The sequence below is a fragment of the Nerophis ophidion genome, linkage group LG01 (genome assembly GCF_033978795.1).
Source record: "Nerophis ophidion isolate RoL-2023_Sa linkage group LG01, RoL_Noph_v1.0, whole genome shotgun sequence".
Lineage (NCBI taxonomy): Eukaryota > Metazoa > Chordata > Actinopteri > Syngnathiformes > Syngnathidae > Nerophis > Nerophis ophidion.
This window is the reverse complement of record NC_084611.1, coordinates 46267818-46284893: the sequence shown is the minus strand read 5'-3', so window position 1 is coordinate 46284893 and position 17076 is coordinate 46267818. Positions and strand designations below refer to the sequence as shown.

The window sequence follows — 17076 nt, the reverse complement described above, 5'->3', positions numbered from 1 at the left end:
AGCACACACCAGGTAGGCTCAAGTAGGCGTGTCCTAGCACATACCAGGTAGTCCCAAGTAGGCGTGTCTTAGCGCGGACCAGGTTGGCTCAAGTAGGTGTGTCCTAGGACACACCAGGTAGTCTCAAGTAGGCGTGTCCTAGGACATACCAGGTAGTCTCAAGTAGGCGTGTCCTGGCACACACCAGGTAGTCTCAAGTAGGCGTGTCCTAGCAAATACCAGGTAGTCTCAAGTAGGCGTGTTCTAGCACACACCAGGTAGTCTCAAGTAGGCGTGTCCTAGCACACACCAGGTAGGCTCAAGTAGGCGTGTCCTAGCAAATACCAGGTAGTCTCAAGTAGGCGTGTCCTAGCACACACCAGATAGGCTCAAGTAGGCTTGTCCTAGTGCAGACCAAGTAGGCGTGTCCTAGTGCAGACCAGGTAGGCTCAAGTTGGCGTATCCTAGCGCATACAAGGTAGGCTCAAGTTGGCGTATCCTAGCACATACAAGGTAGGCTCAAGTAGACCTCTCCACACACCAGGTAGGCTTAAGTAGGCGTGTCCTGGTGCAGGCATGGTAGTCTCAAGTAGGCGTGTCCTAGCACACACCAGGTTGTCTCAAGTAGGCGTGTCCTAGCACACACCAGGTTGTCTCAAGTAGGCGTGTCCTAGCACACACCAGGAAGGCTCAAGTAGCCGTGTCCTAGTGCAGACCAGGTAGGCTCAAGTAGGCGTATCCTAGCACATACAAGGTAGGCTCAAGTAGGCGTGTCCTAGCACACACCAGGTAGTCTCAAGTAGGCGTGTTCTAGCACACACCAGGTAGGCTCAAGTAGGCGTGTCCTAGCGCAGCCCAGGTAGGCTCAAGTAGGCGTGTCCTAGCACACACCAGGTAGTCTCAAATAGGCGTGTCCTAGCACATACCAGGTGGTCTCAAGTAGGCGTGTCCTAGCACACACCAGGTAGTCTCAAGTAGGCGTGTCCTAGCACATACCAGGTAGTCTCAAGTAGGCGTGTCTTAGCGCAGACCAGGTAGGCTGAAGTAGGCGTGTCCTAGCACACACCAGGTAGTCTCAAGTAGGCGTGTCCTAGCACATACCAGGTGGTCTCAAGTAGGCGTGTCCTAGCACACACCAGGTAGTCTCAAGTAGGCGTGTCCTACCACATACCAGGTATTCTCAAGTAGGCGTGTCCTAGCACAGACCAGGTAGGCTCAAGTAGGCGTGTCCTAGGACACACCCGGTAGTCTCAAGTAGGCATGTCCTAGCACACACCAGGTAGTCTCAAGTAGGCGTGTCCTAGCACACACCAGTTAGTCTCGAGTAGGCGTGTCCTAGCACACACCAGGTAGTCTCAAGTAGGCGTGTCCTAGCACATACCAGGTAGTCTCAAGTAGGCGTGTCTTAGCGCAGACCAGGTAGGCTCAAGTAGGCGTGTCCTAGGACACACCGGGTAGTCTCATGTAGGCGTGTCCTAGCACACACCAGGTAGGCTCAAGTAGGCGTGTCCTAGCACACACCAGGTAGTCTCAAGTAGGTGTGTCCTAGCACATACCAGGTGGTCTCAAGTAGGCGTGTCCAAGCACACACCAGGTAGTCTCAAGTAGGCGTGTCCTAGCACATACCAGGTAGTCTCAAGTAGGCGTGTCCTAGCACACACCAGGTAGTCTCAAGTAGGCGTGTCCTAGCACACACCAGGTAGTCTCAAGTAGGCGTGTCTTAACACACACCAGGTAGTCTCAAGTAGGCGTGTCCTATCACATACCAGGTAGTCTCAAGTAGGCGTGTCCTAGCGCAGACCAGGTAGGCTCGAGTAGGCGTGTCCTAGCACACACCAGGTAGGCTCAAGTAGGCTTGTCCTAGCACACACCAAGTAGGCTCAAGTAGGCGTGTCCTAGCACACACCAGGTAGTCTCAAGTAGGCGTGTCCTAGCACACACCAGGGGGTCTCAAGTAGGCGTGTCCTAGCACACACCAGGGGGTCTCAAGTAGGCGTGTCCTAAAACACACCAGGTAGTCTCAAGTAGGCGTGTCCTAGCACATACCAGGTAGTCTCAAGTAGGCGTGTCCTAGCACACACAGGTAGTCTCAAGTAGGCGTGTCCTAGCACACACCAGGTAGTCTCAAGTAGGCGTGTCCTAGCACACACCAGGTAGTCTCAAGTAGGCGTGTCCTATCACATACCAGGTAGTCTCAAGTAGGCGTGTCCTAGCGCAGACCATGTAGGTTCGAGTAGGCGTGTCCTAGCACACACCAGGTAGTCTCAAGTAGGCGTGTCCTAGCACACACCAAGTAGGCTCAAGTAGGCTTGTTCTAGCACACACCAGGTAGTCTCAAGTAGGCGTGTCCTAGCACACACCAGGTAGTCTCAAGTAAGCGTGTCCTATCATATACCAGGTAGTCTCAAGTAGGCGTGTCCTAGCGCAGACCCGGTAGGCTCGAGTAGGCGTGTCCTAGCACACACCAGGTAGTCTCAAGTAGGCGTGTCCTAGCACACACCAAGTAGGCTCAAGTAGGCGTGTCCTAGCACACACCAGGTAGTCTCAAGTAGGCGTGTCCTAGCACATACCAGGTGGTCTCAAGTAGGCGTGTCCTAGCACACACCAGGTAGTCTCAAGTAGGCGTGTCCTAGCACATATCAGGTAGTCTCAAGTAGGCGTGTCCTAGCACACACCAGGTAGTCTCAAGTAGGCGTGTCCTAGCACACACCAGGTAGTCTCAAGTAGGCGTGTCCTAGCACATACCAAGTAGTCTCAAGTCGGCGTGTCCTAGCGCAGACCAGGTAGTCTCAAGTCGGCGTGTCCTAGCGCAGACCAGGTAGGCTCGAGTAGGCGTGTCCTAGCACACACCAGGTAGTCTCAAGTAGGCGTGTCCTAGCACACACCAGGTAGTCTCAAGTAGGCGTGTCCTAGCACACAACAGGTAGTCTCAAGTAGGCGTGTCCTATCACATACCAGGTAGTCTCAAGTAGGCGTGTCCTAGCGCAGACCAGGTAGGCTCGAGTAGGCGTGTCCTAGCACACACCAGGTAGTCTCAAGTAGGCGTGTCCTAGCACACACCAAGTAGGCTCAAGTAGGCGTGTCCCTACAGTTCCAGTTTTGGGTGGGAATGACAAGTGTTTATAGATGTTTTCCACACAGGACATCACCATGTTAGTGACACTTAATGCTAGTGACAGTTAGTTGTCAGTATGGTCATTTGGGTAAAAACTCTCAATGGAATCTTCAGTTAGCTGTCCCTAAGAACTGGACCTTCAAGTCCTAACCTAGGATCTGGTCCTTCATGTCCTAACCTCATGAGAAGGTTTCCTTCCAAGAAGTGTGAGGTTTTTGGGAGCAGGTTACTGACCCCAGAACTGGATTCTGACATTGATTAAGGTGTTTCTCAGAACTGGATTCTGACATTGACTGAGATGTTTCACAGAACTAGATTTTGACATTGACTGAGGTGTTTCCCACTTTAAAGAAAAAATGCAAATGGCCTCTTAAATTCCTGAACCTTTTCCTTCGGATGACATTCATGTGGCACTTTGTAGTCCAGAACAGGCGGAAGGTTCTCTAGTCCAAGCAGGTCGAATTCCAGTCTGTGGATTCTGTGATTCCTAGAAGAGAATTTCAAACCCGGTGTTCCGTGTTTCCTCGTTGAGGTCTACAGGGAGGCGGTGAGTCAGTTGAGTCTCGGTCTGACCAGGAGGCTGGCGGTGCTGGACCAGTACCAGGAGGCCCTGGTCAAGATCAACCCGCGCCTCTCCCTTGTCCAAGCCAAGCCCCGGCGGGACCTGCTGTCCATCTGCAAGCACCCCTGCACCGTGGCCCAGCAGCTGACCCACGTAGAACTGGTGAGAACCGCAGCTTGGGACTGCGATAAAGCAGGTACAGCTCAGACGAGGAAGTCCACTACAGTCCCTAAGAACCGTAAGCGGCTCCGTGAGATCGAATCATCACTTGAGCAGAATTCACTAAAAAGTCTGAAAGTCTGCGCCAACACGAGCGAAGAGGCCAATGAGTGTCAAGCCCCGCCCCTAAGAGCAGTCCTTCATGTCCACAATGTTCCCAAAGTCCTCGTGAGCTGGAAATATATCTTTTTATCAATATATATTTATTGGGGGGAAAGAAACATTTCAAACATTTATATTCAAATAGAATCTTGGGGAAAAAAAGATCAAATAAAGAAAGTAGGGATATCCGATAATATCGGACTGCAGATATTATCGGCCGATAAATGCTTTAAAATGTAATATCGGAAATTGGTTTCAGAAAGTAAAAACTTGTGACTTTGTAAAGCGCTGATGGACAATACAGAGCAGCGTTTCATCTTGTGGACACTTCCTGCACGATTGATTAAAATATATCATTGGAAAAAAGAAATACAGTCTTTTTTAAAATAAATATTTGTATTAAAACCAAATATTCAAAGAAAAAAATGATAAATTAAAGAAAGCTTTGAAAATGTATATTAAAATATAAAATCCTTGGGGAAAAAAGAAAAAAACTTTTTTAAACAAATATTTGTATTAAATAAAGTATGATCATTTTAGGGAAGAAAAGACCAAATGAAGAAAAGTGTTTTTAATAAAAATAAATAAAATACCATTGGGAAAAAAGCAAACAACTTAAAAAATATACACATTTGTATTAAAATATAATATTATTGGACAAAAAAGAAATACTTTTTTTTTTCAAATGTTTAAGTTAAACTATAATACAATTATAAAAAAAAGAACAACGAAAAAGTATTTTAAAATATATATATATATATATTATTGGAAAACAAAGTAACATTAAAACATTATTTATAAAAAAATATATTATTGGGGAAAAAAAAGATAAAATAAAGAAACAATTAAAAAAATATTTTAAAATGGAAAATCATTGGGAAAAAAATTAATAAATATTGCACAAATCTATATTGTGTTCTACACTATCCTGTTATATCTCACTTTCTATATTGTGTTTTGTCATAAACATTACTTCATTCATTAAATAAATAATAGAAAAGAAGATATTTTGATGTAAATGTATTCAGTTATAAAATTCATTCACTTTCTTCTTTCCTTCATGAATGTAAACTTTACTGCTGCCATGTCCCGGCTACACGTGGACTTCTCTAAATGTTCATCCTTTCTGATTTTAATGTGGAAAAAGACACAAAAAGTGTGTCAACGCCGAGACTGATAGTATGATAAGAAAAAAGACAGAAACCTTTTTAAAAAAAAATGTTATTGGAAAAAAAGATAAAATATATATATTTTTTCATTAAAATATAAAATAATTTGGAAAAAAATAAACATTTTTCTAAACAACTATTCATATTAAGATATAATATTAGGGAAGAAAGCTATTGTGGTGCGGTACAGCTCGGTTGCTGTGCCAGCAACTTCAGGGTTGCAGGTTTGATCCCCGCTTCCACCATCCTAGTCACTGCCGTTGTGTCCTTGGGCAAGACATTTTACCCACCTGCTCCCGGTGCCACCCACACTGCTTTAAAAAAATGTAACTTGGATATTGGCTTTCACAATGTAAAGCGCTTTGAGTAACTGGAGAAAAGCGCTATATTAATGAAATTCACTTTACCTTTTTTTAAAAACATTTCTACGAAAATATAATTGAAACCTTTTTAATTTGTATTTGTATTAAAATGTAATTTTTGTATTAAAATATAATAATATTTGTATTAAAATGTAATATCTGTATTAAAACATAATAATCTTTGTATTAAAATGTAATATTAGTATTTAAATGTAATATCTGTATTAAAATGTAATTTTTGTATTAAAATGTAATAATTTTTGTATTAAAATGTAATAATTTTTGTATTAAAATTTAATAATTTTTGTATTAAAATGTAATAATATTTGTATTAAAATGTAATATTTGTATTAAAACGTAATAATATTGGGCAAAAAATTTTTTTATTTTCAAATATTGAAGTTAAAATATAATAAAAAATAAATCTTGTGCCTGCAGGAGCGACTGAGCTACATCGGCCCTGAAGAGTTTGTGCAGGCCTTTGTGTGCCAAGACCAGGACATGGACCAGGACCAGGTAAAGGTCTTCTCTCGCAGACTACATCCATTATGCAACATCTTGCTGGTCCACACGTTGTGGACTCTGGCTGGGCTGGGTCAGGTGACTAAACACTCCTCCAGTCCTGCAGGGATTTTGGATCTTGCTGGTCCACACGTTGTGGACTCTAGAAGGGCTGGGTCAGGTGACTAAACACTCCTCCAGTCCTGCAGGGATCTTGGATCTTGCTGGTCCACACGTTGTGGACTCTGGCAGGGCTCGGTCAGGTGACTAAACACACCTCCAGTCCCGCAGGGATTTTGGATCTTGCTGGTCCATACGTTGCGGACTCTGGCTGGGCTGGGTCAGGTGACTAAACACTCCTCCAGTCCTGCAGGGATCTCAATTCATGCTGCACCTTGTCGCCTAGCAACCAGCTGCCAGGCAATAGGCTGTTTTTTGACGAGGGGGGGTTAAGTTATCCATTGTGCCTCGGACCGACCCACCTACATGCATGGGGCTGTGAGATCCTATGTGGACTGGCAGACTCTACGTGAACTGGCAGACCCAGACCTTATGTGGACTGGGAGACTCTTTGTGGACTGGGAGACTCTTTGTGGACCGGGAGGATCTATTTGGACTGGGAGACCCTATGTGAACTAAGAGACCCTATGTGAACTAAGAGACCCCATGTGAACTAAGAGACCCCATGTGAACTAAGAGACCCCATGTGGACTGGGCGACCCCATGTGGACTGGGCAACCCCATGTGGACTGGGAGACTCCATGTGGACTGGGAAACCCTATGTGGACTGGGTTCTGAAGTGAATATAGGACATGTGCTGAGGTTAGAACTGTTTGTGTGATTTCAGGGTCAGAAGAAGACCAGCAACCTGGGGGCCTACGTGGACTGGTTCAACAGACTCAGCTACCTGGTGGCCACAGAGATCTGCTTGGTCAGTTGCTAACCTCCTATGCCGCTAACCATGCTAGCATAGCATCTTTATTTGATACACTTGCTCCTACCTGTCGGCCTCTGGCTCATAAACACTTTATAAGGGGACAACTGCTTACAGTCAACCCACCTGTTTGATTGTAAACTTGCTAATGCTAATAGTAATGTCAATTAGCATTGAACTAAAGTGTAGCCAGAAAATGTCAGAAGATGTTTCTGAGTGGAAAGGCTTTCACACTCCATGTTTTGCAGCCGCTGAAGAAGAAGCACAGAGTCCGAGTCCTGGACTTCTTCATCCATGTGGCGCACGAGTGCTTCAACATCGGCAACTTCAACTCCCTCTTGGCCATCTTGTGTAAGTTGATGTCTTTTTCATCCTTGTGCGTGCGTGGGATTGTGTTTGCACACTCATGCACTTCTTGTCCTGGTCACCCAGGGCCACAGATAGCATCTTCTACTTCTACTTACTCTTTTGATGTCCCTTCCACTCTCACCAAATACTCCTCTACTATTAGCACCAACATCATAGTTGTACTATTAGCACCAACATCATAGTTGTACTCTTAACACCAACATCATAGTTGTAGTATTAGCACCAACATCATAGTTGTAGTATTAGCACCAACATCATAGTTGTACTCTTAGCACCAACATCATAGTTGTAGTATTAGCACCAACATCATGTCATCAGTAGGCGTTTACTTGTACTATTAGCACCAACATCATAGTTGTACTATTAGCACCAACATCATAGTTGTAGTATTAGCACCAACATCATAGTTGTAGTATTAGAACCAACATCGTGTGATCAGTAGGAGTTTACTTGTACTATTAGCACCAACATCATGTGATTAATAAGTGTGGCACAGTCCTGGGATTCTGCTCAGTCGTGTGATTTAAGGTCTCTGTAAAGTCACCAATGGTATTTTGCTAAGAGGTCAAGTTTGAAATCTCCACATAAGAACAATTATTTTCACTTACAGTTGCCTGAACCCAGACCTCAAACCGCCTGTGTGAGGTTTTGTGTTCATGCAGCAAGTTAGATCTTCCAACAGCAAACATTCATGTCACAATACAAGGCCAAGAAAAAAACAAGTAAAACAAGCCATCATGTATAAAACCCTGAAGACGAGGATGTGGAATAAACCTCAGGGGGCACAAAGGTTTGGATGAAGACGGAGGGTGCACAACGGTTTGGATGAAAAGGCGGGGTGAAAATCGGTTTGGATGAAGAGGGAGGGTGCACAACGGTTTGGATGAAAAGGGGGGGTGCACAACGGTTTGGATGAAGAGGGAGCGGGCACAACGGTGTGGATGAAAAGGGAGGGTGCACAGAGGTTTGGATAAAGAAAAAAGGTGCACAACAGTTAGGATGAAAAGTGGGGGTGCACAAAGGTTTGGCTGAAGAGGGCAGGTGCACAAAAGTTTGGATGAAGAGGGAGGTTGCACAAAGGTTTGGATGAAGAGGGAATGTGTACAATGGTTTGGATGAAGAGGGAAGGTGCAAAAAGTTTTGGATGAAGAGGGAAGGTGCACAAAAGTTTGGATGAAGAGGAAGGGGGCACAAAGGTTCATCATCATCATCATCATCATTTATTTTTATTCCTTTCATGAAAATGCATATTTACAAGCCACGTACAATTGACACTTTCATTGTTTTTTTTGTTTTTTTTTCTTATACATTTCCATGATCAGAAAGGAGCAGATGGAAGAAAAATATTCTTAAAGGTTTGGATAAAGAGGGAGGTGCACAAATGTTTGGAAAAAGAGGGAAGGTGCAAAAAGGTTTGGGTGAAGAGGGAAGGTGCACAAAAGTTGGGATGAAAAGGGAGGGTGCACAAAAGTTTGGATGAAGACGGAGGGTGCACAAAGGTTTGGAAAAGAGGGAGGTGCACAAATGTTTGGAAAAAGAGGGAAGATGCACACCTGTTTGGATGAAGAGGGAAGGTGCACAACAGTTTGGATGAAAAGTGGGGGTGCATAAAGGTTTGGATGAAGAGGGTGGGTGCACAAAAGTTTGGATGAAGAGGGAGGTTGCACAAAGGTTTGGATGAAGAGGGAATGTGCACAAAGGTTTGGATGAAGAGGGAATGTGCAAAAAGTGTTGGATGAAGAGGGAAGGTGCACAAAAGTTTGGATGAAGAGGGAGGGTGCACAAAGGTTTGGATAAAGAGGGAGGTGCACAAATGTTTGGATGAAGAGGGAAGGTGCACACCTGTTTGGATGAAGAGGGAAGGTGCACAACAGTTTGGATGAAAAGTGGGGGTGCACAAAAGTTTGGATGAAGAGGGCGGGTGCACAAACGTTTGGATGAAGAGGGAGGGGGCACAAAGGTTCATCATCATCATTTATTTGTATTCCTTTCATGAAAATGCATATTTACAAGCCACATACAATTGACACTTTCATTGTTTTTTTTCGTTTTTTTCTTATACATTTCCATGATCACAAAGGAGCAGATGGAAGAATAATATTCTTAAAGGTTTGGATAAAGAGGGAGGTGCACAAATGTTTGGAAAAAGAGGGAAGGTGCAAAAAGGTTTTGATGAAGAGGGAAGGTGCACAAAAGTTGGGATGAAGAGGGAGGGTGCACAAAAGTTTGGATGAAGAGGGAGGGTGCACAAAGGTTTAGATAAAGAGGGAGGTGCACAAATGTTTGGATGAAGAGGGAAGGTGCACACCTGTTTGGATGAAGAGGGAAGGTGCACAACAGTTTGGATGAAAAGTGGGGGTGCACAAAGGTTTGGATGAAGGGGGTGGGTGCACAAAAGTTTGGATGAAGAGGGAGAGTGCACAAAGGTTTGGATGAAGAGGGGGTGCACAAATGTTTGGATGAAGAGGGAAGGTGCACAAATGTTTGGATGAAGAGGGAAAGTGCACAAATGTTTGGATGAGGAGGGAAGTTGCACAAATGTTTGGATGAAGAGGAAAGGTGCACAAATTGTCACGATCCGTGACTCGGATCGTTTATGGTTTTGCCCTTTTTATATGTCTTTGTTCATGTTTTGTTTCTGGACTCTGACGATCCTTGTTTGAGCACTTCCTTGTTTGTGTTAGTCACCATGGCAACGTATTGTGTTCCTCCGCACGGGCTCCTGTCACACACCTGTTTCTAATAATTATTTGTGTATTTAAGCCCACCTGATTCCTTAGTTCGTCCTCGGTCCATTGTGTGCTTTTCGCAACACGTCACGGTTTGTATTTGGTATCATAGATTGTTTTGTGCTAAGTTCCGCCTTAGCTTCACGTGCGTGTGGCACGTCGTTTAATGTTTTCTGTTTCCTGCTACGTGTTAGCATTAGCTTTCCGTGCATTGGCACGCGCTTTGTTTTTCCCCTTTTTGCACAAGTGTTCTTTTGTTTTATTATATTAAAACTTTGTCGTACCTGCAATCCTGCTGACTGGTCGTGTGTGCATCCACGAAGTGGCAGCTCCGCGGAGCAAGTGCGCCGCGAAGCGTGACACAAATGTTTGGATGAAGAGGGAGGGTGCACAAATGTTTGGATGAAGAGGGAGGGTGCAAAAAGGTTTGGATGAAGAGGGAGGGTGCAAAAAGGTTTGGATAAAAAGGGAAGGTCCAAAAAGGTTTGGATAAAGAGGGAAGGTGCACAAAGGATCCAAGCAGATGTTAGGAGGATTGCTTTATAGAACTCAATGAGGTGAAGGGGCGGGGTCACTAGCATGGCAGCTGGCCAATGGCGCCACATACGAACCAGCAGTAGCTGGTTAAGGACAATGGAGGGATAGACAGACAGACAGAGAGGGAGGGCGGGGCATGAGAAGACGCCATGTACTGAGGCAGCCATCTTTTTTTTGTATGTGACAGCCGGCATGAACATGAGTCCCGTGTCCCGCCTCAAGAAGACCTGGAGTAAAGTCAAGACGGCCAAGTTTGAGATCCTGGAGGTAAGTTCTAACACTGGACACCATCGCTCCTTTGAAGTGCCGCCGTGCCAAAGCCACCCCTGAGTGCTGCTTGAGTGACGTCACTCGTGCTGCCAGGCGCCAATTGAGAGCAGAGAGGAAATGGAAAAAAAAAGGCTGCATTTGTCTTTTACCATTCTGAAATAGAGCCTGTTGTCCTTTCAGACTGATGAACAGATACATACATATATATATATATATATACACAGTAAATTCTATAGTGTAAAATCAACACTTAAAGAGTTAAATTTAACACTACTCAAACGTCTATTTGGTCATAACCTGAGCTGGTGTTAAATTTACTCTTTCCATAGTGTTAAATTTATAGAGTTAAATGAACACTAAATAGAGTCAAAATTGTAACACTGTTGAGTGTTGTTCAACTTATTACTCTTGAGTAGTGTTGATAAAGTACTCTTCTGTGGTGATAATTGTACACCAAGTTAAATGTATTTGCTCATTACACTGCTTTGGTGTTGAAATAAAACTCTGATAAGGTTTGATAATACACTAATATGATGATTATTCACTCCCTTGCAGTGAAGAAAAAAAATATATAGTAAACAGTAAAAATGTGCTAAACATTGCAGTTTTTATAAAACCTCACACTATTTCTGAAAAAAAAAAAATGGTGCTCATTCTACTTGATTTACTCTTGTGCAGTGTCAAATTAAGTCTCACCAACTTTGTCTTGTAAATAGCAAGTGAGTGCAAAACACAGTAATACAATATCATACGTTTAGTAACCTTTATTTATTTGTCAGGCAGGACAATCAACTTTAGGGAGAGAATACATAAAGGGTGAACTTAGGTCTGCATGAAATGGCAATATGGGACAACATACAATGTGGAACATGATGTTACACACGCCATTTGAACATCAAATGGTTTGGAGTAAGGCATGAATGTGTACATGTTGTGGAGCATTGTGTGGTATGATGTCGCAAACACAAAGTGTGCTTTAAACAGTTAATCAAAAGCACCAAGAGAGGAGTGTGACCTGCAAGGTACGGCATTCTTGTCGAGAATTATGAAGAACTCGTGGATTGTATTCTTCCTCACTCCAACAGCCAGGAGATAGGGTTGAGTGGTGGTAATAATGGTGTCAAGATGTTCTAGGATGCTTTATCCAGTCTATGGAGAGAATAATAAAAAATCGACATGGTTGTGGTTATATAATACAAATGATTATATAAATTATTGTAAACTAAATATCCTTCATTAGAGAACAATACAAACCTTTTTGAAGACCACAAGATGCTTCTCAGCCCGGGATGCAGAAACTTCTTCTGGCCTCTTCCGACCTAGATCAGTCGGTGGGATCAAGTGTAAGAGCAGCAAAATTGATGAGAGGTCGCTGTCCCAACCTGAAACAGAAAACGTTTGATAGCCTAAGCTCAAAGATGGAGGGAAGCTTTCTGCATTGATGGAAGATCTTCTTTTTGAATGTGGTTGGCCACTTCTCCAGAAACTTGCACGATTAATCCTCTCCAAACATTAGAACAAAATCCTGTTCAACTTGTAGTGGGAAGTTAGTTACCAATTTTAAAATTACACAGTAAACGACAGTTAAAATGTGCAATAGTTGTACAACATTAATACAGAAAATGTTGATGAGATAATTACCAAGCCATTGATGTCTTTAAAACGAGGAAAATAAGATAGAATGTTGCTTGACTGCTGTTGGTCCAGGACCATGCTATGCCGATGGGCACATGTCAGCTTCATCTTTTTGATGACCATGTCCACGTCAGCCGAATGTTTCATCAGTGACATCGCTTCCAAGACAGGACAATCTCTGGATGGAATTGGGTAACTCGTCCAACAGTTGGTCCTCCCGACTTGTCTTCATCAGATGATCCTTCCGCCAAAGCTAAACAATATAGGGACATACGACTCATGACAGTCACATACAGTTCAAAACACTTTGTCAGCTGAATGTGACCCAACTTTTATGAAAAAATGTTTGGCTATTGGCTGAAAAGCATTGCAACAAATGCAACAAAACCAATAAGTGCTCATATGACTATTATATTCAATACATTTTTCAAGAATAATATAGGATTACCTCCAAATGATGATCGCCTTTTTTTAGCACTGCATCTCTGAATAGTTTTTATTCTCCATAAAAATGTTCCTTTAAAATAATTGCAAAAATAGGCACTATTAGTCACAACATACTTTGGGACAACTCAAAATAAAGACAATAACAATCAAGAGTGTGTAACCCACATAGCCATTCTTGGAAAATGGGTCTCTGAGGTTGGGGAACAAGTTCACAATTCCTTGTGCATACATTTCCTTCACCTGTCTTGACGGAGAAGTACTTAAAAAAAAAAATCACATTTAAGTTTATTCGTCATACACACGTTTTATAAGATGAAGTGAAATGTTTATTATTTACTTTAGATTACTCTGAAACCTAAATATGAACACATGTCCCAATCAAAACCAATAAACAGCTTACCCATTCTTCTCCGGCATCTCAGCTGACAGTATATTCACCACCAATTTTCTTCTGCTCTGTTCTGTCAAGGACTTAGTTTGGTTGTATTCATTTATTATATATTTCTCCACCTGATTTCTTGGTAAGAATGGATTTCAACAGCTGAAATAAAAATATCAAACCAAAATATAAAACAGTTTAAGAAATCTATATTTAGTACAATACAATGTTAAAATCTGGACAGAACTTAAACATAGCCTTCATACGATGCAATTTACGATCATTGTTTGAACCATTTGAATCCTTGTTCAATAGAAAGTATTAGTGCCTGTATGAAGTCTTACTTGCATAGCTTCAGAGTCCAGCCTCTGACTCTTTCTGGTAGGCGTGTCTTCAAGGATGATTGTGTCTGAGTCCGATGAACAAACGGATGATTGTGACTTTGGAGAGGTTACCATGGAGACAGATTCTAACCACCATTGCAAAAGGAGAAATAAGACATGTTGGACACAATTTGCTCATAAAACCACACCTAATCTAATGGAGAATATTGGTTTACTTTAAAAAAAAAAGCTACTTAGCTTGATTATAAATAAAGATTTACCTCTTCTCAATATTGGAATAAAAAGTTTAATATAGCTTACAAATTTAAAGCGGTAACAAACCTGTTTTGTATTTGATGGTTAGTACCACAGAGGCTGGATCCTTCACAATTTCTTCAAAAACATCATCATCTATCTCAGTCCCTGAACTGTCAACAACTTTGACACCTTCATTTACAGCTGGGACAGCGAATTAGGCAATGCTAGGAAACAGAAAAAAAGCAGAAATTGACAGGTCATTTGATATATTTTTTAAATGAGTTTCAAATCAGTTATTTTGAAGCGAAACATACAGCCAAAGTTTAAAGGCCCAGTCAAAACAAATACTGTATACACAAATATAAGAAAAATGATCATTAGAAAAACCTAATGACTTGATACTCCTATATATAATTTCAAATAGGGCTACCAAAAAAAAGGGCCAACAAATGTGAAATTGCACACTCAATTAAAAAAACACATTAAATTAAACATGATTTATGATACCTGTAATCTTATCTGCATATCTTCACGCTGGTAAGCTAACAGGTGATTATTTAGTAACCTTGCCATTAACAATGTAGAAGCAAAAATATTTACACACACACCTCATGATTTTGTGCTCTGGCCACCCACGCTCAATAGTGCCAAGACCAGGGTTACTCACTATTTTTTTCGCCACATCTCCAGAGCATAACTGTGTACAATTTACATATTAAATATTCTATTTCATATAATGTTTGAAATTGTCCCACATCCCTCACAAAAACGAAGTCTGAGGTGGCTAACATTTAAGCTAGCATTCACTGGGTGACATTAGCCCTCTTAGAATACCATATTTTTTAGATACAAAACCGTACACAAATAGCTTCATTACATATTGAGCAACAATATAAAGTAAATTCTGACATGATGCTACAAATTACAAATAATTGATTTAGTAAGAGAGGAGAAGCAACTTACCACAGTCCTTAAACATTCAGAAAATGGCTTCCAGAACATTCTTCAGGGTGTGGACACGAGGAGGGGCTGGAGGGCGGGGCTAATCAGTGTACCTCTAACACTGTCTCGTTCAACGTTGGAAATCAACACCAACACTGGGGGACGTTTTACTCCAGCTGTTGTTGTAATAACTCTGATAGATATAATGCATGTTAACACTGCATATTTAACACTGGGGATTTTACTGTGTATATAGGGAATAAGCGGTAGGAAATGGATGGATGGATGGATATATATATATATATATATATATATATATATATATATATATATATATATATATGTATGTATGTATGTATGTATGTAAGTATATATATGTATATATATATATATGTATATATATATATATATATGTATATATATGTATATATATATATATATATATATATATATGTATATATATATATATATATATATATATATGTATGTATGTATGTGTATATATATATATATATATATATATGTATATATATATATATATATATATATATATATATATATCAATCAATCAATCAATGTTTACTTATATAGCCCTAAATCACTAGTGTCTCAAAGGGCTGCACAAACCACTACAACATCCTCGGTAGCCCCACATAAGGGCAATGAAAACTCACACCCAGTGGGACGTCGGTGACAATGATGACTATGAGAACCTTAGAGAGGAGGAAAGCAATGGATGTTGAGCGGGTCTAACATGATACTGTGAAAGTTCAATCCATAATGGATCCAACACAGTCGCGAGAGTCCAGTCCAAAGCGGATCCAACACAGCAGCGAGAGTCCCGTTCACAGCGGAGCCAGCAGGAAACCATCCCAAGCGGAGGCAGATCAGCAGCGCAGAGATGTCCCCAGCCGATACACAGGCAAGCAGTACATGGCCACCGGATCGGACCGGACCCCCTCCACAAGGGAGAGTGGGACATAGGAGAAAAAGAAAAGAAACGGCAGATCAACTGGTCGAAAAAGGGAGTCTATTTAAAGCAGGGGTGCCCATTACGTCGATCGCGAGCTACCAGTCGACCGTGGGGGGTGTGTCAGTCGATCTCCAGCCAGGCTTTTAAAAAAAAATAGACCTAAAAATTAGTGATCATCAATCTTCACCAAGACGTCACTTAAATGACATTCACGGTACCGGAGGGTCTTGTGAGATGACGCTGGCTGCTGCAAGATCATTATCATGAAAATATGACCGAGAGGAAGGCGAGAAACACTTTTTATTTTAGCAGACTCTCGCGCCGTACCTTCCGTCAAAACTCTAAAGGCCGACTGCACATTTCCTATCTTCACAATAAAAGCCCTGCTTCATGCTGCCTGCGCTAACTAAATACAGAGTCTCGGAAAACTGGCGTGCACAAGCGATCCCTCAGAAAGCTGGCGTGCACATCACTTGTGCACGCCAGCTTTCCGAGACTCTTATTTTGTTAGCGCAGGCAGCATGAAGCAGGGCTTTTATTGTGAAGATAGGAAATGTGCAGTCGGCCTTTAGAGTTTTGACGGAAGGGACGGCGCAAAAGTCTGTTGAAATAAAAAGTGTTTCTCGCCTTCCTCTCTGTCATTTTTTCATAATAATGAACTGGCAGCAGCCAGCGTCATCTCACAAGACCCTCGGGTGCCGTGAATGTCAATCAAGCAAGCTACGGAATTTGTTGAGAAATGTTGTTGTAAAACTGTTCGACAATTTGCTTACAAATTGGTGACCCTCACCCCAGCCTTGTTTGTGAATTACTTAGCATTTCATGGAAGCTGCTTTTATACCCAATCATGGCACCCACCTGTTCCCAATTAGCCTGCACACCTGTAGGATGTTCCAAATAAGTGTTTGATGAGCATTCCTCAACTTTATCAGTATTTATTGCCACCTTTCCCAACTTTTTTGTCACATGTTACTGGCATCAAATTCTAAAGTTAATGATTATTTGCAAAAAAAAAAATCTTTTTTATCAGTTTGAACATCAAATATGTTGTCTTTGTAGCATATCCAACTAAATATGGGTTGAAATGATTTGCAAATCATTGTATTCTGTTTATATTTACATCCAACACAATTCCCCAACTCATTTGGAAACGGGGTTTGTATATATATGAACACACACATATATATGTATGTATATATATATATACATATACATATATATATATATATATATATATATATGAACACACACACACACACATATATGTCTTG

General features: G+C 41.8%; 1 protein-coding gene and 1 long non-coding RNA gene across 24 annotated transcripts in view; one reads left to right on the top strand and one right to left on the bottom strand.

Annotated features, from left to right (window-relative positions):
* The window catches only part of rasgef1ba (RasGEF domain family, member 1Ba), an 89451-nt gene that overhangs the window by 22131 nt on the left and 50244 nt on the right, over window positions 1-17076 (top strand). For all 23 annotated transcript variants that reach the window (XR_009807337.1, XR_009807349.1, XR_009807351.1 and 20 more), the window contains 5 exons: window positions 3627-3818; window positions 5947-6024; window positions 6857-6940; window positions 7192-7294; window positions 10766-10845. Coding sequence is in view for 17 of the 23 variants with exons in the window: in XM_061904968.1 (XP_061760952.1) it covers window positions 3627-3818; window positions 5947-6024; window positions 6857-6940; window positions 7192-7294; window positions 10766-10845 (537 nt within the window). In the remaining 6 variants the exon portion in view is untranslated. The remainder of the gene's footprint in view (window positions 1-3626; window positions 3819-5946; window positions 6025-6856; window positions 6941-7191; window positions 7295-10765; window positions 10846-17076) is intronic.
* On the bottom strand, window positions 11445-13624 carry LOC133534938 (uncharacterized). The gene is made up of 6 exons (XR_009802106.1): window positions 13331-13624; window positions 13096-13189; window positions 12932-13000; window positions 12490-12736; window positions 12103-12230; window positions 11445-11997 (listed from the first exon to the last, which is right to left on the bottom strand). It is a non-coding gene; the product is annotated as an uncharacterized LOC133534938 (long non-coding RNA).